The sequence below is a fragment of the Miscanthus floridulus genome, chromosome 4 (assembly GCF_019320115.1).
Source record: "Miscanthus floridulus cultivar M001 chromosome 4, ASM1932011v1, whole genome shotgun sequence".
Lineage (NCBI taxonomy): Eukaryota > Viridiplantae > Streptophyta > Magnoliopsida > Poales > Poaceae > Miscanthus > Miscanthus floridulus.
Window position 1 is genome coordinate 16,465,554 of NC_089583.1, and position 23,477 is coordinate 16,489,030.

The following is a 23,477-nucleotide window of genomic DNA, read 5'->3' on the forward strand; positions in this document are numbered from 1 at the left end:
CAGCGCCGATGGCTCCACCCTATCACCTGCTTTGCCATCGGAGGGGACCTCCACTACCTTGATTTCATGGCCCGCCAGTGGACATTCTGCCTCTAGCCTGGCCATGTCTCCCCTCAACACCTCCAGCTCTAATCGGGAGGGAAAGCCGTGCAGCCCTCTGACTGGCGAGACAGGGAGCCTGGTCTCCCTCCCCTCTTCTGCCATAGCTGGTGTGGGAGGGATCATGAGGGTCACCTCTAACCCAACCTCCATCACCGCTGGGATCGCCACCATCACCTCTGCCGCTACCGCCGTACTTGTGACCGGCCGGGAGGGCGCAGCCCCCGAAGGGGAAGGTCGCACCGCCGCTGCTCCGCTCTCCCCACCGCTCATTACGACGTGATGCAAGGTGGGCCACCACTCCTCCCACACGGAGCCAGGGCAATGCTCAACCCCATCAATATCTGGCCATTGTCAAACAAGTACAGGTCAGTCACGCTAAAAAAACTCAAACTATGAGATCGAAAAGAAACAAAGAATACATACTGGGATGTGAGCGGTAGGGCTCTGAAGCCCTGACCCACTAGCAATAGGCCCACTGGACGAGGGCCGCTCATAGGTCATGAGTCACACCCCCTCACTTCGACCGGGGGGGTCGATCAGGCTGACTCCCGATTGGCCCATGAATCACCACGATCTCCGACTCAGGGCGTGCCGACCAGAGCAGCTGGCGGGGCATCCTTCCATTATGGGTCGCACGTCAGCGCTGGACTTGATGATGCACGGGTGTGAGCCTACTCCTTCGACCACCTGGCCTACCCCGTCGTGCACGAAGCGGGTGGGGACAAGGCTAGCGATGCCTCCGAAGAGCGCGGCCACCGCGTCTGGTTCGCCTCCCGCTCGCCGACAGTGTCCGAGCTGGTAGCGCGCTTCCTTGGCGTGGGAATGTCATCGCACCTCTCCGCATCTCGCCCGCCGTTGGCAGACGTGGCCATAGGCTCGTGGCGCTCCACCGAGGTCACAACAACCTCTCGGTCCCCCTCATCCTCGGAGGAGATCATGTCGTCACCCATCTCCGTGGGATCCTCTAACTCTAGCTCCGCCTTGATGTCGCTCTTGTTATCCCCGGCCCGCACGCGCCGAGCGATATCCTGCTCCTTCTGGTGCCTCCTTTGAGCCTTCTAAGCTCTCTTCTTCTTCCGGTCGTCTGCCACCTCCTTCAGGTCCACCTACCAAGCCATGCCCTTCGGACCCTTCGGAAGATGCGGTCGGGACTTGTAGCATTCTTGTCCCTATGAAACAGATGACTTGAAGTCAAGATTACAGGAGAGCAGGATTGAAAGGGACACAAAATAAGAAGAAGAGAACATACCATGTTGGATAACTTTGAGGCATGAAGAGGCCCGAGCTTTCCTTCGAGGGTCTCTGTGGCCCACAGCTGCAGCACCCGGTCTAGTTAGCTCTAGACTTTGTCCTTCGAAGACTCCTCCGGTGACATGCGGTCGAGGTCCATTAGGCCAGTGTACATCCACATCAGCTACGTCCTCTCAGCCAGCGGGGCGACCCAATGATGAAAGAAGGTGTGGAACACCCGCAGCCCATCGAGGCCCTGCTGCACCAGCTTCTAGAGCTCTGCTCCATTGACCTCTAGCTTGTTCTGTCGACTAGAAGGGCCCCATGACCAGCTATCCCGCCTCTCCGGCCTTCTACTGGTGAATGGTGGGAATGGCGCCTCCACTGGGTTCCTGATGTAGAACCACTCCCTATGCCAGCCCCGGTTAGAGTCATAGGGGGAGTATGCGGGGTAGGCGCCCATCGCCCTTGGCTTCTTCTATAGCGCGAAGCCCCCACCGCCGCGATCCTGAGCGGCTTCCCCTTCAACAAGGCTTGCCCAGAGAAAATCCATTAGAAGAAGTCCACGTGTGGCTCCATCCCGAGGAAGGCCTCGCAGATGGTGATGAAGCCGGTGATGTGCAGCACCCCAGTCGGGTTGAGGTGTTGTAGCTCTATGCCCCACTCGTTAAGGAGCCCACATAGGAACCAGTGCACAAGGTATCCTAACCTGCGCTCATGGAAGGCGAGGAAGGAGACAACCTCACTAGCCTGAGGTCGTGGGAAATCCTCCCCCACTAGAGCCCTCTAGTGCACCACCTCCTTCAGCGGCAGCACCCCCTTCTCGGTGAAGTCGGCCAGCATCGACTCGCTCACACAAGATGACCTCTAGCTCAACATTGTACTTCGGATTTGTGAACAAATCTATGAGTTTCTCCTCTCCCTCGCTCTCCCCTCTTTTTCCTAGGAACCATGGCGGCACACGAATGCTCTTGGCAAGAAGGAAGAGGGAGGAAAGTTGGCAGTTGGGGAATAGGCGAAGGAACGGGACGAAAGCCCTCTCCCTTCCCATATTTAAAGAGGAGGTGCAGCAGTTGAGGAAAGGCGAAGGATTGGAGCGAGAAACCCTCTCCCTTCCCCCATTCAATGTGGATGGGATATGACAGGACGTGCCCTGACCGATGGGACGCACCCTGCTCGACGAGTCGACGCCTAGCTAGATGGAACATGGCCTAGGTATGGCCCACCACTACCACACGCTAGGTGCAGGAAACAAGGCGCAACTACGTGAAGGTGGCCCTTCGCCTTCCTAGGCAAGACTTAGAAGGGCCCAACAATGGGATCTCCGCCCAGGAGATACCAACGGGCTTCCTAAGTCGATCGGACAGCTTAGGCGAACGCCGAGAGATAGGTAAGGAGCAGATGGACGCCCCATGCGGGCCACGCTGACTCCATCACGAAAGACGAGCGTGGATCCCATTCGTACATCTCCGATAAAAGCTCTCCAAAGCCTGTCACTCAAGTCATCAAGGTAACTCTACCAATCCCACTTACTTCATTTTATTTTCTGAATGCATAAACATTCATTCATCCATTCTCATAAACGCATTCACACATTCATTCATACAAGTCATTCATTCATCCCATACATCCAAAGCATCACATATGCAATTGATGCATCACAACGCTCCGTGTTGCGTCATGAAGCGGCAGTTGCCTCATTCAACATGAGCAACGACCGACCGGGGTTCGAAGGCCGGCCCACGAAGGGCTTGAGGCCACCTCGTGTCAAACAGAGCCAGGGGAGAAAATGTAGATGAGCCCCAGTGGCCCTCGCTCGGTCTGCTCCAAAGCAAACATGGTCATCTCAACCTTCTCGTTTGATCCTAACCTCGAGCCATGGCCACATAATCTCCATCAAGGGGAGGCCAGCAGGCCACCTGGGTCGGTCTCCAAAATGACCCGGGCATCTGCTGGGAAGTGGGTTAATCAGTAGTGAAATGCCACATGAGGGCTATGCTAGCCCCGTCACGAACGATGGACCTGGATTCCACTCGAACATACGTATTAGCGAGCTCACCGAGCGCGTCACTCGAGCCATCGAGGCAAGCGACGTTAGCTCAGCCCCTCCGGTTGTGGAAACCGTGGACAGGGTAATGCACGAAACTCAACCGACCCCTACCGAGCCCAATGGGGCTCAGGGGCTCAGGACGCCCAACACATCAGCACGACTCTGACTCGCCTGATCCCTCAGCTCGTCCGATGCTTGGATCCATGACTCCAACTCACCTGATCCCTCGGCTACACCCGACACCTGGATCCATGACTCTAATTCGCCTAATCCCTCGGCTACGCCTGACTACGTCCAATGCCTAGATCTGTGAGTTTGTCTCGTCCGATCCCCTAGCGCGCCTGATGCCTTGTTTGGCGACTCCGACTCGTCCGATCCCTGGATCCATGACTTCGACTCGCCCGAACCCTCGGCGCGCCCGACGCCCTGGCTAACGGCTTCGTCTCGCACAGTCCCTCGGCCATGACCAAACGCCTAGGACCGTGCTCCTAGAAATGATGGGTCAAAAACTAGAAAAGGAGGCTATGCCCACCAAGGTGCGCACACACACACCCACTGACAAAACCCCCCAGGCGATTCTGCCTGAATCTTCTAGGGGCTCGGGGGCTATACCCGTGGGTGCGCTCGCGCGCACCCACTATTGAAACGAAAAATTCTCCCGCTGGCAACACGAAAAACCCCCCAGACGATTCTACCTGAATCACCCAGGGGCTCAGAGGCTACACCCGCGGGTGCGCTCACGCGCACCTACCGTCAAAACCAAGAAAATCCCCAGACGATTCTACCCGAATCGCTTGGGGGCTCAGGGGCTCCTGTCGGGTTCATAAACCCAGGATCCCTCATGGACCTGCTTCCCAGCAAAAGCTCGGCCCAGCAAACGACATTACGAACGACGCGCAACTCCTAGGCTGGCCCAAAAACCTAACGACAGGCCAGAAGGGCAATTCAATCTCCGACTGGAAGGCCTAGCCAAGGAGGAATGGTGCTTGCTTCCGACACCGGCCCACCTCTCCGACTAGAAGGCTTGGCCAAGGAAAGGACAACGCTCGCTTCCGACTCTGGCCCGCCTCTCTGACCGGAAGGCCTGGCCAAGGAGGAACGGTGCTCGCTTCCAATTTTGGCCCACCTCTCTGACCGGAAGGCCTGGCCAAGGAAAGGATGATGCTCGCTTCCGACTCTGGCCCGCCTCTCCGACCGGAAAGCCTGGCCAAACGCCACTTCTGACTCTGACCTGCGTCTCTGACTAGGGATGTACCGAACCTTTGCTTATAGCTCTTCTCCGACTGGCGTAGTCAGAGCCGACTGGGACCAACCGATCGGGGACGCCCACTCGGTGAGGACCTAGGAAACGAGCGGAGCAAGTAAGGCAAGACACTCAAGTCAACTGCAATACCAAGGACCATACCCTGTACACTTGAAGGATAGTACCGACAGGGCATGTCAGAAGGGTGCCCTGCCACCTTCCAGGCATGTCCAAAACCCAAGCAGTGTTGTGGGCGTCGATGTTTGCCCTACAGTGTTGTGGGTGCCCTCAACTCCCATACTAGGCGAACACGGTAAACCCCCTCACATGCCTCTGGGCATCAACAATGTTGTGGGTGCCATCATTTGCCATACATGGTGAATATGGTAGAAACCTCCCACATGCGTCTGACATAAATAGTGTTGTGGGTGCCTACAATCATCTTGTACCCGATGGCGTGGGCAACAAGACTTAGTAGCATACATACACACACACTCTCTCTCTTGTAAGGCCGTCCCCTTCATCTATAAAAGGGGATACGCTCTCTCCCAATAAGGACAACTCTCGAAGGATTCAACCACTAGGACGGTCGAATCACGAAACAACCTACGATTCGATCGATTCCAACAGAGCACATGCTCAAATACTTAGCGCACAGAGGAGCTCCCATCTCTCTCGGCCCTTCGGTCCAGAGTCCGACCTGACCTCTTGCAGCCTCTATCTTACTCCCTCTCGTTTGTAACCCCACAGCAAACTTTGAGCACCTGGGCTCAAGAATAAAGTCACCGACCGACTCAAACTGGACGTACGCCATGTTGCCTGAACTAGTATAAACCCTGTGTCATTGAGTGCTAGGCCACATCCGATCACAACGTACGGCAAAACTACAAATATTTACGTGTTGGTCACTTTCTACACCAACACATGGTGTCCCGCAGTGGCACGACCATGCGCTTGACCCACAGCGGGGGGGGGGGTCGTGGGTTGGCGGCCGACGGCGCGGCGACACGACGATCGGCAGTGGCGAAGCTAGAGCTCAAACAAGGGGGTGCAACACTTCACTACTGACCCGTTCGACACGCCTCTAAAATGTTGTGGCTCCTTCCAATCACGCCTCTAAAAAGCTGCGGCTTCTTACAATCACGCCTCTAAAAAGCTGCGCCTCCTTACAATAATGCAGGAGCTGGAGCTGGTGAAGCTAAAAATCCTGGTTTGACGATGGCTCCTTCCAATCACGCCTCTAAAAAGTTGTGGCTTCTTACAATCACGCCTCTAAAAAGCTGCGCCTCCTTACAATAATGCAGGAGCTGAGCTGGTGAAGCTAAAAATCCTGGTTTGACGAACTCTTAGTTCATTTTTATAAAAGAGATAAAAATGTTATTACTATAACGAATGAAGGAGTTGGTCGGAGCTCCACCAAATAGGGTTTTAACATTGATTTGCAAATTTTACGTGGTAAATTCAATTTTTTCTAAGACAATATACATGCTTCTACACAAATTTATTTATATATTGCAAAATCAATAAATATATACTAGGTTTCGTAAGCCTACATAAACATTTATCTCAAATCTGTGCATAGATTCAACATAGGAAATCACTCAGATCTTTGTAGAGATTGAGTATACGAAATTAGATGCTATCGAGTATTTGACACTTAATTATATGACATTAGTAATTTAAATGGCATACTACTATGGTCAACTAATTTTAATTCCTAGACTCTTATAGAAGCCTACAGTTTGACAAATGAAACCTATATACAATAGGAGCTCCTAATTATGAAATAATGAAAAATGGGTCTACTTGGTATCCAGCCTATCCATACCCCAACTGGAAAAAAAAAAATCTTGCAATACAAGTCTAAACACCTATATATATCTATTCCTAGGACAGAGGCGATTAGCAAGAAAACAATAATTATAAATTTATGTGTCGTTTGGTATTGGTATTGGTTTGCTCGAGCTTTCATGCTTCCACGTCGGACTGTGGGGGTGGTGCATCGTCCTAGGCTGAGGGGGGTGCACATATGGTGAATCTAACATAATTACCACTTAGTTTTGTTTTTGTTGTGGGTGCATCGGCACCCCCACCGTACATGCAGCTTCGCCCCGATCGGGCAGGCCCTGAGGTGCCTGCAGCGGAGCAGGCAGCCGGAGGAGTCTCGCGTGGCCGCCTTGGCCAGCGCGGCGGCGGATCGGGCGTGAGGGTCTGAGGAGTGTTTGGTTTCTACAGGTCCTTCTAAAATTCCTGTCACATCAAATGTTTAGATATATGTATGGAGTATTAAATATAGACTAATTATGAAACTAATTACACAACTTGCGACTAATTTACGAGATGAATCTTTTAAGCCTAATTAGTCCATGATTTGACGACGTGATGTTACAGTAAACATGTGCTAATGACAGATTAATTAGGCTTTAAAAATCATCTCGTAAATTAGCCTCTATCTATGTAATTGGTTTTATAATTAATCTATATTTAATGCTCTTTATTAGTATCTAAACATTTGATATGACATGAATTTTAGGATTGACTAAAGAACCAAACACCCCCTTATCCTAGCAGGATCGGTGGCAGCGCGGGGTTGGGGATTGCGAGGTGCAGCGGATTCCTTTTTTTTATTCCGTGATGATGATGGCAGCCTTCGATCCCTCTTTGCCACGGCCTGTGCATTCAAGCGCGTTGCGTGGGCCGCGCGGGGTGAGATGCGGCATTTGAAGCCTGGCATCAAACATGAAACATCGGCCATCGGATTGGATTCGGGTGTTTTTTCGGCCCTTGATTTTAATAAAGATGATTTGCTATGTGCATTTATCTGGATACACAATGGTTGGAGGCTCTCAGCGGGGGACATTTTACTGTGGGGATTTAGTATAATTTTGATTAGTCCATTATAGTAGAGATTATAGTAGAGACTATGGGCCAATTATACTAGATAATTGTATTACACTTACTCCTTATGTTTCATACTTATTAGTGTTTTTTGAACTTTGTCTCGGTGTTCACAAATAGGCAATGGATGTGCTATAATAATCTGTTTAGACCTTTATGTTATGGTAGCTATTATATGACTTGGAATCTCCATTATCATCTTCGTCTCAACAAAACATGAAAATGTTGAGATTTTGATATATGTTTATTGAATTTTGTCCTGTTGTATGGTTATAAGAACTTCTTGTCATCCTATGTATTGCTATGTTGCTTGTTACTTCTTCTATTGTGTATGTGTAACCCGCGCGCTACAAAAAAAGCAAGGATGTCACTAAACATCCCTTCCCTTAAGCTAGAGTACAAGACTCAGCAGCAAACACGATTAACAAAGTAGAATGTAGAAGCAATAACAATGATGAAACCATGCCTCAGATAATATTATTAAACCATGAAGGGTCATCATGACCAATAAACTAAGTTAATTACAGCAAGACAAAACTACTATTATATCACTAAAGTGTGGGCAAAATAGTGATGAAGTGTAGCTAACCCCATCCCTTCAAGCAAAGCAATCAAGTACGTAGATTGAGTAATGCAAGGATGAGATGAAACATCTCAACAAACAAATTTGTTTTGACAAGCTATTTAAACCACAAGTTGAATTAAACAATGATTTAACATGAGGTTCCAGTTATATAGAATAAACACGATATAATATCAATATAAATGAGTGGCTTGCAATATAAAACATAGCCATATGACAGAGCTTCATAATAATAAGGCCATATCATTTCCAGAGTAAAATTCACTGGTACGCTAGTGGCATCTAGGATCCCAACAGTCGATTTTTAATATTTAAGTCCCTAAACTTGTACTATGGTGTCACTTGGGTCGCCAACTCTCGAATTTTGATATTTGGATCCCCAAACTTGTATGTCAATGTCATATAAGTCCCCCAAACTTGCACTTCAACACACCGATGGCACTAATGGGGTATGCTGATTGTGTGTTGACTCACGAGTTCAAGAACCTAGATGACACTATTGTACAAGTTTAGAGAACCAAATATCAAAATTCAAGAGTTGGGGGCCAAGTGACACCACAACACAAGTTCAAGGACTCAAATATCAAAAACCAAGAGTTAGGAATCCAGATTACACCACCGTGCAAGTTTAGAGACTGGTCGTGAATTTTACTCTAGTAGCAAATAAGCACTAAGCAACCAAATTCACATCCTCCCCCTTTCGGGTCACACCTTGCCTTGATTGGGATCCATTCCCTACTGAGGGGATTTGCACATAAAAGGCAAAGAAAAATTTTCTTATGATTAAATATATTTATTTTCAAAAACAGGAGTTTGGTCAAAAAAGATCAGTATCGCAAAATCTTTATGGTATTATCTCAGGTGTTCAGCATTACAGTCACCCCCTAGTAAATGGATGAGCTGAGAGTTTTTTTAGAGTAAAAGGAGAAGAAAGCACCCACGTTCCCAGCATATCTCTACTATAATGGACCAGTCGAAATTATACTAGGTCCCCCCACAAAAACGTCCCCCGCTGGGAGCCTCCAACCATTGCGCACCCAGAAAAATACACACACGAATTCAGCACCATTAAAATCAAGGGTTAATCAAACACCTTAACCAAATCCGATGGCCACAATTCAATGTGGGATGCCAGGCGCCCTCCATCGCACTTCAACGCATGACACGGCGATTCAGCACTCCAACCACGACAAGCCCATCATCACCGAATAAAAAAAAGGAAAAAAAACGTCGTTTGAAAACTGCGGGGCCGCCGCCGCCCCGATCGCCCGCGCCCACGCCGCGTCCATCGTGGCGCCGCCCTATCCCTAGCCGCGACGTCCCCCACCCGTGATCAGAGCGCCGACCTCAGACGATCCGCACCACAGCCGCCGCAACTTACAGGACAAGCGCGATCGACCTCAGCCAAGCCGACACGTCTGGCACACCGGAATCCCGGGCCGGCGCGGCCACGTCCCTCTGCGCATCCACGCTGCGTCGATCCCAGCGGCAGCACGCGCCTCGACGGTCTCTTGGACGGCGGGACTCAACGTCCGGCGCGCCGCGAACCATTGCGGCAGCGGCCATGACCTTCAGCGATGCGCTGCGGACGCCGCTCGCTGATTAGGACGCGGACGGTCGCCACGGGCGACGAGTCCCTGTGCGCGGACTCCGCTGGACGGCGCACGTACGACGATGCGACTCCCGCGGCCCCGCCGCGATGTGGATGGGCAGACGTTGGCGACGGGAGGAGGCGGACTACCAGGTAGGCATCGACATCACTATACACACCCGATCCCCTTGTCCCCGGCTGTACTCCAATCCTGCGCGGTTAAATTTGATGGGAGGATCCTGGTTCGATTAGGTTTATGGGTTATTTTGACGGGGACCTGGCCATTAGGTGGATTGAATTGGGAATCGAGTGCCTTTATGATTCGTGATCCCCTGACGCAATCTCTTGTTTATGCACCAGTTTGGCGATCTAAATAGTTTAGCTTGATGAATTAGGAGTGTTCGCTGCTTAGGAGTTAGTTCAGTAATGGGTTTTGCAAAGTTCGGACCTTTTGAGGAATTTCAGTGGGTTGTCACTGTACGGTCTGCTGCGGGTGCCTTTGAGTGCATGGTATTGTATGGTTGGATGATAATGTGCTGTTTCGCTGCGCTTGTTTTTTTTCTTTCAGAGATCTTGCTTGCTTTCTTGAGCACGGATCATGCGTGGTTCAATGTCATGTATAGACCACATTGCAGTTGAGATGGCATAACAGCAACTCAAAAGGAGAATTTTAGGTAGGTAGGAACTATAAGCAAAAGATACCCTGTCTAACTTAATGTCCTTTTGGATGGAACTATTTTGCAAAGGATAGCTCTGAATGTTCGCTCACCAGTTGCTGCCTTGCTTGAAATAGGAGGTTCAGTCCTGATGAGCTAATGATTTCTTGAAATGCTATGTGGGCTTTAGCTTTATTTGTTAGATTGATGTTTTCTGGAAGCTAAGATTTTGTGGAACATAGGTTAATTTTTCTCTGGTATTAATGCTGTTATCTCTTTCTTGGTCAGCAAATAAAGACGTTCCCATGCACAGGGACCGTAAAAACTCTGTTTCTAACTAATAATTACCACTATTGTGTATGATTAGGATCATGGGAGGATATATCTCATATTGGAGTATTGTCGGGGTGGTGACTTACATGCATACCTTCGTAATGCCATAAAAGAGTTTCTGAAAAGGTTGCTAAGCATTTCATCCATCAGTTAGGCAAGTGATTCGTCAAACGTCACTCTCCAGTAATAGCAACAATCCTCCAATAATATGGCAATGCCGATCAGAAGGTGTGCTGAGATAAGTTCCTTTTTTACAGCTTTGTAATACATTCAATGCTTATTTTTTTATGCAAATCTACATGGCAATATAGGCACAAACAACTTCTGAAGTTCTTCCCAGAGCCAACATGTCCAGCAAGTCCTAATATAATGGCCTAAAGAAGGGTCATGATACCTCGATTATCTTCTCCCGTCATTCTTACAGCCACAACCACAACATTGGTGATCTCTTTCCCCTGGTATTGCTTCTATGTGCTGTCATCTGCTGTGCTCAGAATGTTCTTGAAGGTATTTGTTAGATTCCATGCTTTGCACTTGTATGCTAGGATTTAAGTCCCCTAATATATACAGGTTGTGGAATGAATAAAATAATTTTCTTGCAGTCTTATTAGAGGGTGAAGGTATGCATAGTGCACGGCAGTTTGAGGCACTGCACGATGTTGCCAAGTTGTCTTCCAGATTGTTGATGTCACATTTCCATCCATTACAGCTTGATTCTCTTTGGAGCGTCAGTGCGCGAGTGAAAATGGAATTAGCAAGTTATGGATAAAAGTAGCAATTATCAAGTTGTTTTAACTAGCAATGTACACCAAATAATAATTTGTTATACTTTTTCTTATTTGTTTTTGTTGGACCGTAGATTTCACGGCCAACCGGGCAAGTGATATATGGGCAGTGGCTGACTGGCAGTAGCTCAAATTATAATTACCCTTTTTTTGCCATAAGCTAGAACTAAAGGTATTGAGCTTTGGAGGAAGAAGGCTTGAATGGGGTGTTGTGGGAGAAATCAATAAACATGTAATTGTACCATGATATCAATTAATTATTAGATCACCGGAACTAACTCAGATCATGTTTTTTATATTGTCAAGATTGTTTTAATCATTGGCATGAATAGTGTTTTTTCTAACAATTATGTTGCCTTTTTCTGCAATTTAATTTGGTTATTTTAGTTTGCATATATTTAAGTTCTAATTTGCATATAGCTATGTTGCCGTAGCGTTAGCACGACCAGTATACTAGTAGGATACTAATTAACGACCTCATCATCAACTATAGTTTCAGGAAGCAAAACAGTAACGACACTCTCGTCTGCTTGGTAATACCTGGATACACTCAGACCCTCGCATGAAGACAGAATGTTCAATTAGTATCACTTGGTTCTCGGTTATCGCAGTCCAGAGTTACAAACTTGCGTGGTCACTGGTCAGATCACAGATCAGTGAATAAACCAAGTGGTAGAACAAGCATGGGTAATGAGATAAACAGTCGCGGTGGCTTCTTCTTCTTCTTCTTATTTTCTTTTCTGTCTTTTTCTTTCTTCCTTTTTTTTTTTTTAGATTGTGGCTTTGGAATTGGGATAGTATTGCTCTTCACGAATGACGCAATGAAGCACACCATCACCATGGATTCTGGTCCTCGGGGACCGGAGGAGACTCCTTGAGCACGTTCCATGGCTTCGCCGGCTGGTGTCGCCCCATGGGAAAGTTCCAGAATGTGTCCGAGCGCTCGTAGAACACGTAGAACAGGATGGCGGATGCTAGGAAGAGTGCCAGGAGTACGAGCCAGACCTGCCATTCTGCCAGAGAAGGGACACAGGATTACAGGAACAGGCGGTTGGTTAGGAAACCGTGTCAGGGACATGAGGGCCAAACAGTATTTGCCTGAACATACCTTTCCAGTCAGCAGGCACGTTCAGTTTCGTCAGCTCTGCTCCCCATTGATGCGATGTGGAGATTACAACCCTGCGATACCAGTAGTCAATGGTGTTAGGAGAAACACTGAAACTTGGATGCCAAAAGCAAATTTGTTGTATATTAGCAGTTGTGCCCAATCTAGCAGAAGAAATCCATATAGTTAGTTCAGTCTATTCAAGGTGACCTAAGCGGAACTACACAGTATTTGAATGCCACATATTGAAACAGATGGACTTTCAGATTCAAGCATCCATGGGTGTTTCCATCAGACGAATACTTACAGTAAGCGTAACTAAGAGAGGTTTAAAATCATGACACTATAATATGCCATCTACCTAGTGATGAATAACTATATGTTATAATAAACAAGCACGCCTGACTTAACCTCTGCAATAAGCAGTCAGGCAGAACTAAAAAGAAAAGTGCCCAGTAAACTAATATAATGCCAAGCTATAGTTACCTTTCAGTAGGACAAAACTCAATGGAGGTGACTGGGGAACCAAGATGAACTTTCTTGCTCCAGTGAGAAACTTCCATTTTCTTTACATCAACAGCACAGAAGTCACCATCATGGCTTCCTCTAAAAGAAATACAGATCCATGTGAGCATGCTAAAAAATTATACAGCGCATAGTTAGAGTGATAATCATAACTAGTACGACTTCCTCTCCATTGTTAATTGCAACATAATGCCCTTACCAACAAGATTAAAGTGTTATCAGATTGTACAACTAATTGTTTAATAGACAACGACTGTCAAGTCAATATATAAAATATATATAATATTTGAGTTGAACACATAATCAGATATACAAGCAAGCAGAATCATACTGAAAAATAGGCTAAACTGAATTAAAAAATAAGGAGATGCTAAGTATGAAGCATGTTAATCCCAAAATTGGCAGGTTTAGATGTTCCTAGAAATGCTAAATGGGCTCATACAACTGCAGTACTGTACGGCAGTAGCAGAAGTATTTTATCCACTCACAATGCCAGATACTTCCCATCCAAGCTAACTGAAAGTGTAGAGATAGCCTTTCCCAGAAGTCTTTTGTACCCAATTCTCTTCCAATCGCTTATGTTCCAGACAACAGTAACAACTTTGGAACCTGCTCCAGTGATGATGAACACAGATCTAGTCAAAATCAGCCTGCCTTCAATTCTGCATATGTATAATTCTCAAGATCAATTGAAAACACACCTTTTGCAACAGTGCAAAACAGGAATGGTTTCATGCCATCCCTAGAAAAGCGGCAACACTCAATCTTCTCATCCTGTAAGCAGACAAAGAAAAACGTGGGGAAAAGAAGTCAAAATTTCAACCATATCAACAAGTAAATGTAAATAAAAGAAAATTATCATACGCTCATAGCATACCGAGGATCGAGTCAAATTGACCAGTGGTGCACCCTCATCTATCTTCCATATTCTTGCAGATCCATCAGTGGATGTTGAAACTAAGAACTCAGAGTCTAAGCTACAAAATGAAAGGCCCCAATGCTGTATCAGTTGGTGATGATTGAAGTGACCAGCAACCAGAAACCATGACACTAGAAAAGTTGAGATGTAGATTTGGAATCAATTACATTTTTTTTCAGTTCAAAAGACAGCTCTAGTGAGTGTGCCCATTTTACATAAGCATTTCCTGACCTGATATCCATGTCTAATGCTAATATTTATGGCACTCCTCTGTGAACAATAAGAAAATAAAAGTAATGCTTTAAGCCTGTCCTGACCTGATATCCATGTCTCGGAAGGATTTATGAGCTTTGGGTTCATCCAAAAGCACATTCATGCTTGGCCAATGGAATATTCTGAGATGTCCATCCTGCAGTGGTACAAAAGAACAAGTCAACTGGTATCAGGTTCAGGTAAAAAGAGTATTGATATCAGACAAGTCACTGCATTGAACAATAGGACTAGACAACAAATGAAACATTTAGAATAAATAGTTTTCATAGCATGTACAGAGGAAGGGTTTTAAATGCAAGAGAGTGATTCAAAATATAGGATGTACAAAGGAAGGGTTTTAAATGTACAAACAGTTAAAATATACTGCTGACAACTTTCTTCTTATAGCATGTGTAACAAAAGAAGAAGCAAACCATAGGAATGCAAAAATAAGGAAACAGAAAAATTAAAGAAAAAACTTTGATCCCTCGAAATTCAGAAATCAATATAATACAAACCCATACCTCTCCACCAATGGCAAATTTGGCACCGTCTGTGCTGAAAGCAAGACACTTTTGAGGTCCAACAGATTCTAGTGGAGGAGCATCTCTTGGAATAATGCGTACTGTGAACTCTTCAAATATCAGTTTAAATAACCTGTAGTTTGGAAAGAAGATATGCTAATTAAGTCATGGACTTGATAAAGTATAATCAAAGGACAAACAGATAAAATGGAACAAGGAAGGGAGAAGCTTTCAGGATAAATATAATATAATCAAAACTAAAAGGAATGAAATTAATGTGGAAATTAAAAAATGTGAATTAGTTAGATTAACAAGGAAACTGAGGAAGAATATTTCTATTGCACTTATGATATCCATGAGCAAAATTAAGCCTGCTTTAAATTGGCCAGATAATCATTTGTTGTGAAATTGATGAAAATGCAATTATATGCCACAAATTTACAAACTGTGTATAGCTGTAAGTATAAATTGCAATGGTAACTTTTCATTCGTCTATAATTTTGTATCTGATACAACAACAACAACAAAGCCTTTAAGTCCCAAACAAGTTGGGGTAGGCTAGAGTTGAAACCCAACAGAAACAATCAAGGTTCGGGCACGTGAATAGCTGTCTTCCAAGCACTCCTATCTAAGGCTAAGTCTTTGGGTATATTCCATCCTTTCAAGTCTCCTTTTATTGCCTCTACCCAAGTCAACTTCGGTCTTCCTCTGCCTCTCTTCACGTTACTATCTTGACTTAGGATTCCACTACGCACCGGTGTATCTGGAGGTCTTCGTTGCACATGTCCAAACCATCTCAACCGGTGTTAGACAAACTTTTCTTCAATTGGCGCTACCCCTAATATCTCACGTATATCATCGTTCCGAACTCGACCCCTTCTTGTATGACCGCAAATCCAACGCAACATACGCATTTCCGCGACACTTAGCTATTGAATATGTCGTCATTTCGTAGGCCAACATTCTGCACCATACAACATAGCAGGTCTAATCGCCGTCCTATAAAACTTGCCTTTTAGTTTCTGTAGTACCCTTTTGTCACATAGGACACCAGACGCTTGCCGCCACTTCATCCACCCTGCTTTGATTCTATGGCTAACATCTTCATCAATATCCCCGTCCCTCTGTAGCATTGATCCTAAATATCAAAAGGTATCCTTCCTAGGCACTACTTGACCTTCCAAACTAACATCTTCCTCCTCCCGAGTAGTAGTGCCGAAGTCACATCTCATATACTCAGTTTTAGTTCTACTAAGTCTAAAACCTTTGGACTCCAAAGTCTCCCGCCATAACTCCAGTTTCTGATTCACTCCTGTCCGGCTTTCATCAACTAGCACTACATCGTCCGCGAAAAGCATACACCAAGGGATGTCCCCTTGTATGTCCCTTGTGACCTCATCCATCACTAGAGCAAACAAATAAGGGCTCAAAGCTAACCCTTGATGTAGTCCTATCCTAATCGGGAAGTCATCCGTGTCTCCATCACTTGTTCGAACTCTAGTCACAACATTGCTGTACATGTCCTTAATGAGCCCAACGTACTTCGTTGGGACTTTATGTTTGTCCAAAGCCCACCACATAACATTCCTTGGTATTTTATCATAAGCCTTCTCCAAGTCAATAAAAACCATGTGTAGGTCCTTTTTCTTCTCCCTATACCGCTTCATAACTTGTCTTATTAAGAAAATGGCTTCCATGGTTGACCTTCCGGGCATGAAACCAAATTGGTTCATAGAGACCCGCGTTATTGCTCTCAAGCGATGCTCGATAACTCTCTCCCATAGCTTCATAGTATGGCTCATCAACTTAATTCCCCGGTAATTTGTACAACTTTGAATATCCCCTTTATTCTTGTAGATCGGTACCAATATACTTCTACTCCACTCATCAGGCATCTTGTTCGATCGAAAAATATGGTTGAACAGCTTGGTTAACCATACTACAGCTATGTCCCCGAGGCATCTCCACACCTCGATTGGGATACCATCCGGTCCCATCGCCTTGCCTCCTTTCATCCTTTTCAACGCCTCTCTGACCTCAGATTCTTGGATTCTCCGCACAAAGCGCCTATTGGTGTCATCAAAAGAGTCATCTAACTAAAAGGTTGTGTCCATATTCTCACCATTGAACAATTTGTCAAAATACTCTTGCTATCGATGTCGGATCTCATCCTCCTTTACCAAGAGATGCTCCCTTTCATCCTTAATGCACTTAACTTGGTTGAAGTCCCGTGTCTTTCTCTCACGAACCCTAGCCATCCTATAAATGTCCTTCTCTCCTTCCTTCGTACTCAAATGTTGGTAAAGATCCTCGTACGCTCTACCCTTTGCCACACTTACAGCTCGCTTTGCAGTCTTCTTTGCCATCTTATACTTCTCTATGTTGTCCACACTCCTGTCATGGTACAAGCGTCTATAGCATTCTTTCTTCTCCTTAATAGCCCTTTGGACTTCCTCGTTCCACCACCAAGTATCTTTAGCCTCGCGTCCCCTTCCTTTGGTTACTCCATACACCTCTGAGGCTACCTTCCGAATGTTAGTTGCCATCTTGTCCCACATATTGTTTATGTCGTCTTCTTCCTTCCAAGAGCCCTCTTTGATAACCCTTTCCCTAAATACCTCTGACGTCTCCCCTTTCAGTTTCCACCATTTTGTTCTTTCAATCTTAGCTTGTTTATCCCTACGGGCACGCACCTGAAAACGAAAATCTGCCACCAAAAGCTTATGTTGAGAAACAACACACTCCCCTGGTATCACCTTGCAATCCAAGCATGCTCGTTTGTCCTTTCTTCTTGCGAGGACAAAGTCAATCTGGCTACAGTGTTGTCCGCTACTGAAGGTCACTAGATGAGATTCTCTCTTTCTAAAGAAAGTGTTGGCTATCATCAGGTCAAAAGCTACCGCGAAGTCCAGAACTTCCTCCCCCTCCTGATTCTAATTTTGTATCTGATAATCTCATAAATCTATATGTGTTACTAATATAAGAGTAGTTTTAATAAAACTTGAGAAATCCAGAGTGTAAGCATTACATATGCCATGCATTTCTTACATAACTAAACTACCAGGAGGAGAAATCCTTGTCGTTAGACACTAAACTCGCTGCACATTTCAAAGGTCACGAAAATCTACTAACTTATATTTCCAAATGAACTAGTACAAGTAATTCCACAAAATCCATTACTCAATTGCATAGCTCGATCCATTTAAGACTTGTGACCATTTGGTACTATGGTGCCAAAGAAGACTGATAAGTAGAAGGAAATGCTAATTTTGTCAAAGCGCTTTCAAGGAGTGCTCAAATCAGTGTTTCCACTAGTATCCATATCGTCTCTCCATTGTCCAACATGTGGATCAAAATTTCCCCACTTATACCAGCAAAACTGTCAAATAGCTAGTAATCAGCGCAATCTGAGCCTGGATCCATAATAATGGTAAAGTACAAGTACATTTCAGCAATGTTAGTAGCTGGGCAGCACCACTGGTTCATCCCAAGAGGAAAAAAACGAAAGCGTGACCTGTGATGAGTAATGAGAGGATGCTCTAGGTTCCAAAACAGAGAGCCCTGATTGAGCCTCCCTAAAATAGCAAGTCAGCTGTCACTTGAGCAATTCAGCCGCAGAAATAATCTAAAGTCGCTCTGAATTCCACAGTCAACAACTAATTAGTGCCACTGATGGTCGGACAGACCAACGGTCCAACAGTGCACTCCAAATCACCCAAACGGACAAAAACCTGAAATTGCTGCGCGGGCAGTGGGCAATTGAGGCCAGACCCACCCAATCCATCGCCGAGAGAACGTCCTCTCGCTCACGCACCTTAAAATTTCACCACAGACACCAACACGAACAAACAAGCAGTTTCCAGGGAGGAGTAGAATGGCGCACCTGCAGCCCGTGGCGGTGGCGCAGACGAGCTCGTCGCCGGCGGGGTGCACCGCGATGCCGCGCGGCGCGTCGCCCGCGCCGCCCTCCCCGAGCACGGCCCTCGCCTGCAAGCGCAAAACCGATTTCGAGGTCAAACTCAACCGACTCCGAGCCAGGCAAACCGAGGACGACAAGGAGGAGGTGGAGCCGGATGGGCCCGCTTCCGCACCAGGGGCTCGGGGGAGAGGGAGCACTCCTTGGCGTCGAAGCCGAGCACCTCGAGCGCGGGCGGGGAGCCGGCCGCCCCCGCCGCCCGGCCGTACGCCGCGAACACCCGCGCCGCCGCCGCCTTCTCCTCCCGGCGCCGGATCCACGCCGCGCACGCCACCTTCCCGCCTCCCGCCGCCGAAGCCTCGCCGCCGCCGCCGCCGCCGGCCATGGGTGGTGGCTGCCTAGAGCTGCGGGGTTTAGAGAATTTTCAGAGGGCTTTGCAAGCGGGGGAGCCCGCGAGTTCGAAGCGAGCCGAATCGAGCGCTGTTGTTTGAGGAGAGGGAAGTGGGGATCAGACGGCGAGGCGAGCCGAAAACGACGACCAAATCATTTGTGCTCAGTTGGGGATTACGCGTGGGCCCCACCGGATATTCGTTCGTTATTCGCTGACTTTCTTCCAGTCAGCGCCAGCTGAGGGGATTCCTCTGTGTCTCCACTTGATTTCCGGGCAAAAGGGTGGGTGGTCCAATGATTTGGGGATAATTCACATCCATGTTCGTGGTAGCATCGTGGTGGCAACATATAACGATATAGGTTATTAATTGGTTGACTTGCAGTCAAGAGAAATAAGTTCCTTTGATCATTTCACGAAATGGGTGAAGTTCGGGCCGAAATACATTCGAGAGTTCTTTTTTTTTATTGGCATCTCCTAGGCGCTAGAAAATCATGAAGTAGAGATGGATTTCAAGTGCCATTCTCTACATCCCGATGGTTTTTTTTTCTAGATTTGTGTTCAGGTTTAAATTTAGGGGTGACCGAATGAGTTGTCGAAAAGAGTTAGATGAGACGGTTAAACCGATGAAAGAGGCGGCTAAATGGACAGAGTGCGCGAGGGGATCGCCGTTGTTGACCGTGTGGATAAAGGATAGGTAGTGGGTAATGTCCGAGAAGGAGGAGGCACAGGGGAAACCCAACAACGCCTTGTTAGGATAGTAGAGATGTCAGACTGAACATAGTGGATAAGAGACCAACAACAAAGATGATGTACAAATAGTAGATAAAAGACAAAGCTATAGTAAAATCTAAAATGTATATATTGAAAGAAAGACAACCTAGAGTTGAAGACGAATAGGACAATCTTATTCGTTGCCTAGTCGCTTGAAAAATAAAGAAATAAATGTAGACATTTGTAATATAGCATGTCCATTTTCATTTAGTTAGTTTGGGGTTATTGAATAAAAGAAACTGTGTGACCCACTTGTACGTACGTAGGCAACTTGACTACTATATGAACATTACTTTAGTTACAAATAGTGAAATAGGTTTCATCATGAGCCACCTGATCTGACTTGTTCAACAAAAACATATCCCAAACAATATACTTCAGTATCTTACATTCTTTGTGAATACATATTTATCTTCATGATTTATGCATATACTTCAATGTTTTAGCATCTATAATATACTTGATAATTGTAATATTAGTGGTTTACTTTCGAGATAGATTCAATCAAATATGTTCTTCCTCATAAAGTCGTTGTTTGAACTTTATTGTGAAAAGAATTTGCTAATGGAAAAAATATAACTAAAGAATCTTCGCAGACGAGAGCAAAATTGCTTTTGGTGTGGCCTATTGTCTTGGCCCGGCCTACCATGGTTGATGTATGCCCCGTGCCTAGGTCACTCCCCCTGGCATGGCGTGCTAGCCAGATTCGGCCGAATTAGTAGGAGGCTCACCAAAGCACATCACAATCACTATATATACTAATTTACGATAATGTTAATACATATTTACGATAGTTAGGTTACTATAATACATGGAGATATTTACCATAACGTTATAGTAAATCACTTAGTAAGGAGTTACTATAATCTCGTAAATTAACATAGTAATTATCGTAACTCACTACGTAAAAAATGATTTTTAGCAACGGTTCAAATTTTTTGTAGGGGCGGCTGGTGATGGAGCCGCCCCTACAGTGGTGTGCTCGGGTGCCCAGACACCAGCCGCCCCTATAAATAGAACAGTAGGGGTGGCTGGTGATACGAGCCGCCCCTACAAATGGGGTCTGATTTGTAGAGGCGGCTCACTCACCAGCCGCCCCCGGCGTTGCTATTTGTAGGGGCGGCTGGTGATTGAGCCGCCTCTACAAATGCCCCCGTATAAATAGCTCCAGTTTGTAGGGGCGGCTCAATCACCAGCCGCCCCTACAAATGACCCACATATAAAACAGCTGCAGCACCTTCTTTCTTCTCGGGTCACCCACTACAACCCGTGAAAGAAAGGTGGGAGGCCTTGAGCACCTTCCAAAAATTGCTCTACTAAGGGGGAAGGTTTTGATCTCAAATCCTTTGATAGAGAGGTTGTAGAAGGTAAGAAAATACTATTCCATACTTTTTTGAAGTTTTAATGAGTGGTTAGTGAGTAATTAGAGTTTTGTTTTTCTCTCTTCTATGGTGCTTGAGCTATTTATGAAGCAAATTAGACCCAAGTTTTAAATGTACTAGGGTAAATTAGGGAGGAGAACAAGATCATACCCTTATTTGGTCCATGTTTCTTGATTTTAGTGAACAATTAGTTAGTTTTATGGATGTTTCATGTGCATGTGGATCTAGATCTAGGGTTTGGTTTTTTTATTAATTTCGTTTTTGTAAATTTATGTTTGATGAAATTGGACTAGGGTTTGTATGAAAGATATTGGGTAAAGTATAATTGTTGCTAATTGTTGTCTTTGAAATTGTTTATTGTAATCAATAAATATGTATTTTAATTATTTATGGATAAATGGGCCATTAATTAATTTTCCTCTACCATGGTGTGTTTGTATGCTTCATGTAATTATATTAGATTTATATTCATATATATCTGAAGTATATACAATTATTCTCAAGTAATTATTAATTTGATTCATTTTTATATATATCTGAATAAGTAGTCCTTTAATGTTTGTTTTGTTGTTGTTGTAAAAGATGGAGTACAGAACTCTTGGATGTATGGTTCGTTAAGGTTCAAGGCAGGTTTCTGTGAAGAGGTGGATAAATTTATTAAAGCCACAAAGAAGCATGCAACGGCATTGAAAGAGAATAAGGATACAATTATTTGCCCCTGTAAAGATTGCAAGAACCGTATGGCATGGACAGATGTGACTATCATCAGATCACATTTGATTATGCGAGGATTTGTTGAGGACTACACAGTGTGGATTCATCATGGTGAAACGGTTATTGTTAACGACGAGGATGAGGAGGAATACGACGATGAAACCATTGAATCCCTGTCCCAATATTCAGCAGAGCTTGATGCACGAATGGATTTCGAGTTTGGCAATGAACAAGGTGGTGATGCTGGTGGTTGGGATGGTAACGACGAAGGTGGTGCCAATAATGATGGTGGAGCATGTGTCGGGGATGAAGATGATTTGGAGGACATGATTCGAGCCCTTGGACCAGAGATTTTACTAAATAGCCCGAAAGGTCTAGAAAATTTGGAAAGGGTGACAAAAGCATCGAAGGAGACTGTGTATGGTGTTGAAAAGGGTTGTCCGACACATTGGACATTGCTACGTTTTGTGCTTGAGCTGCTCATCCTGAAGGCTAAGTACGGCTGGTCAGACTGTAGTTTCAATGATCTATTGCATCTCCTGTCATGGGTGCTGCCACAACCAAACTCAGTTCCCGCCAACACATACCAAGCGAAGAAGGTCATAAGTCCATTGACAATGGGGGTTGAAAAAATCATGCATGCCCCAACCACTGTATACTTTTTCATGGCGAAACGTTCAAGTCACTGGATAAATGTCCCCGGTGTGGGGCCAGCCGGTACAAGAACAATGACCTTTACGGTGGGGATGAAGCCTCCACGGGGAAAAAGAGGAATAAGAAGGGTACAAAAAAGGTGGTACAAGAATCTCAGCCCCCAGAGGACACTCCATTAGGCAACGATGCAAAGCAGAGAAGAATTCCTACCTTGATAATGTGGTACCTGCCAGTGACCGACCGCTTGAGACGTATCTTCCTAAACCCTAAAGAAGCCGCACTCATGACATGGTGGGATGATGAGCGCAAGGTGGATGATGATAAGATTGCACACCCGGCTGATTATAGTCAGTGGCAAAGGTTTGATGAGAAGCACAAAGAATTCAGCGATGACCCAAGGAATGTATGGTTTGGCTTGAGCACCGATGGAATGAATCCCTTCAATGAGAGGATGAGCGACCACAGCACATGGCCAGTGATCTTGACCATGTACAACATCCCAACATGGTTGTGTCAGAAGAGAAAGTACCTTCTCCTCACTATTCTTATTTCTGGCCCTAAACAACCAGGCATTGATATAGACGTGTTCCTCGAGCCTTTGATGCAAGAAATGGAGAGGCTATGGAGGCATGGGGAGCAGATGTACGATGCGTTCTGAAAGGAGGACTTCATATGTAGAGCAATAATATTTGTTACTACCAATGATTACCCCGCGTTGTTTGCTTTGTCTGGATAGATCAAAGGAAAGACGGGATGCTTGGTTTGCTTGGATGGTACTACATGGGTGTACCTGGATGCATCCAAGAAGATAGTTTACCTAAGGAACTGACGCTTTTTAAAGACAAGTCATAAG

At 45.7% G+C, this 23,477-nt stretch overlaps 1 protein-coding gene and 1 long non-coding RNA gene across 3 annotated transcripts; one reads left to right on the forward strand and one right to left on the reverse strand.

The window, feature by feature from the left end:
* The first annotated feature begins 9,414 nt into the window (after window positions 1–9,414).
* LOC136549473 (uncharacterized) lies at window positions 9,415–11,754 on the forward strand. 2 transcript variants are annotated; one of them, XR_010781915.1, is made up of 3 exons: window positions 9,415–9,850; window positions 10,721–11,193; window positions 11,289–11,754. It is a non-coding gene; the product is annotated as an uncharacterized lncRNA (long non-coding RNA). The 2 variants fall into 2 exon arrangements; XR_010781916.1 differs by having other exon boundaries at window positions 10,721–10,914; window positions 10,998–11,747.
* A 257-nt stretch (window positions 11,755–12,011) lies between these two features.
* Window positions 12,012–19,233, reverse strand: LOC136549472 (SEC12-like protein 1). Its single transcript, XM_066540768.1, has 10 exons — window positions 18,888–19,233; window positions 18,680–18,783; window positions 14,797–14,929; window positions 14,338–14,429; window positions 13,979–14,078; window positions 13,803–13,875; window positions 13,590–13,710; window positions 13,063–13,182; window positions 12,580–12,650; window positions 12,012–12,484 (listed from the first exon to the last, which is right to left on the reverse strand). The coding sequence occupies exons 1-10, from the start codon at window positions 19,095–19,097 to the stop codon at window positions 12,306–12,308; spliced, it is 1,203 nt and encodes a 400-aa protein (XP_066396865.1). The 5' UTR covers window positions 19,098–19,233; the 3' UTR covers window positions 12,012–12,305.
* Window positions 19,234–23,477: the final 4,244 nt, after the last annotated feature.

Excerpts from the sequence above, each read along its gene's own strand:
- LOC136549472 (XM_066540768.1), bottom strand. The coding sequence starts at position 19,097 with ATGGCCGGCGGCGGCGGCGGCGGCGAGGCTTCGGCGGCGGGAGGCGGG. Across the intron at positions 18,784-18,887 it reads CCCTCTCCCCCGAGCCCCTG|GCGAGGGCCGTGCTCGGGGA; the intron begins GTGCGGAAGCGG and ends TTGCGCTTGCAG. Across the intron at positions 14,930-18,679 it reads GCCACCGCCACGGGCTGCAG|GTTATTTAAACTGATATTTG; the intron begins GTGCGCCATTCT and ends TCCAAACTACAG.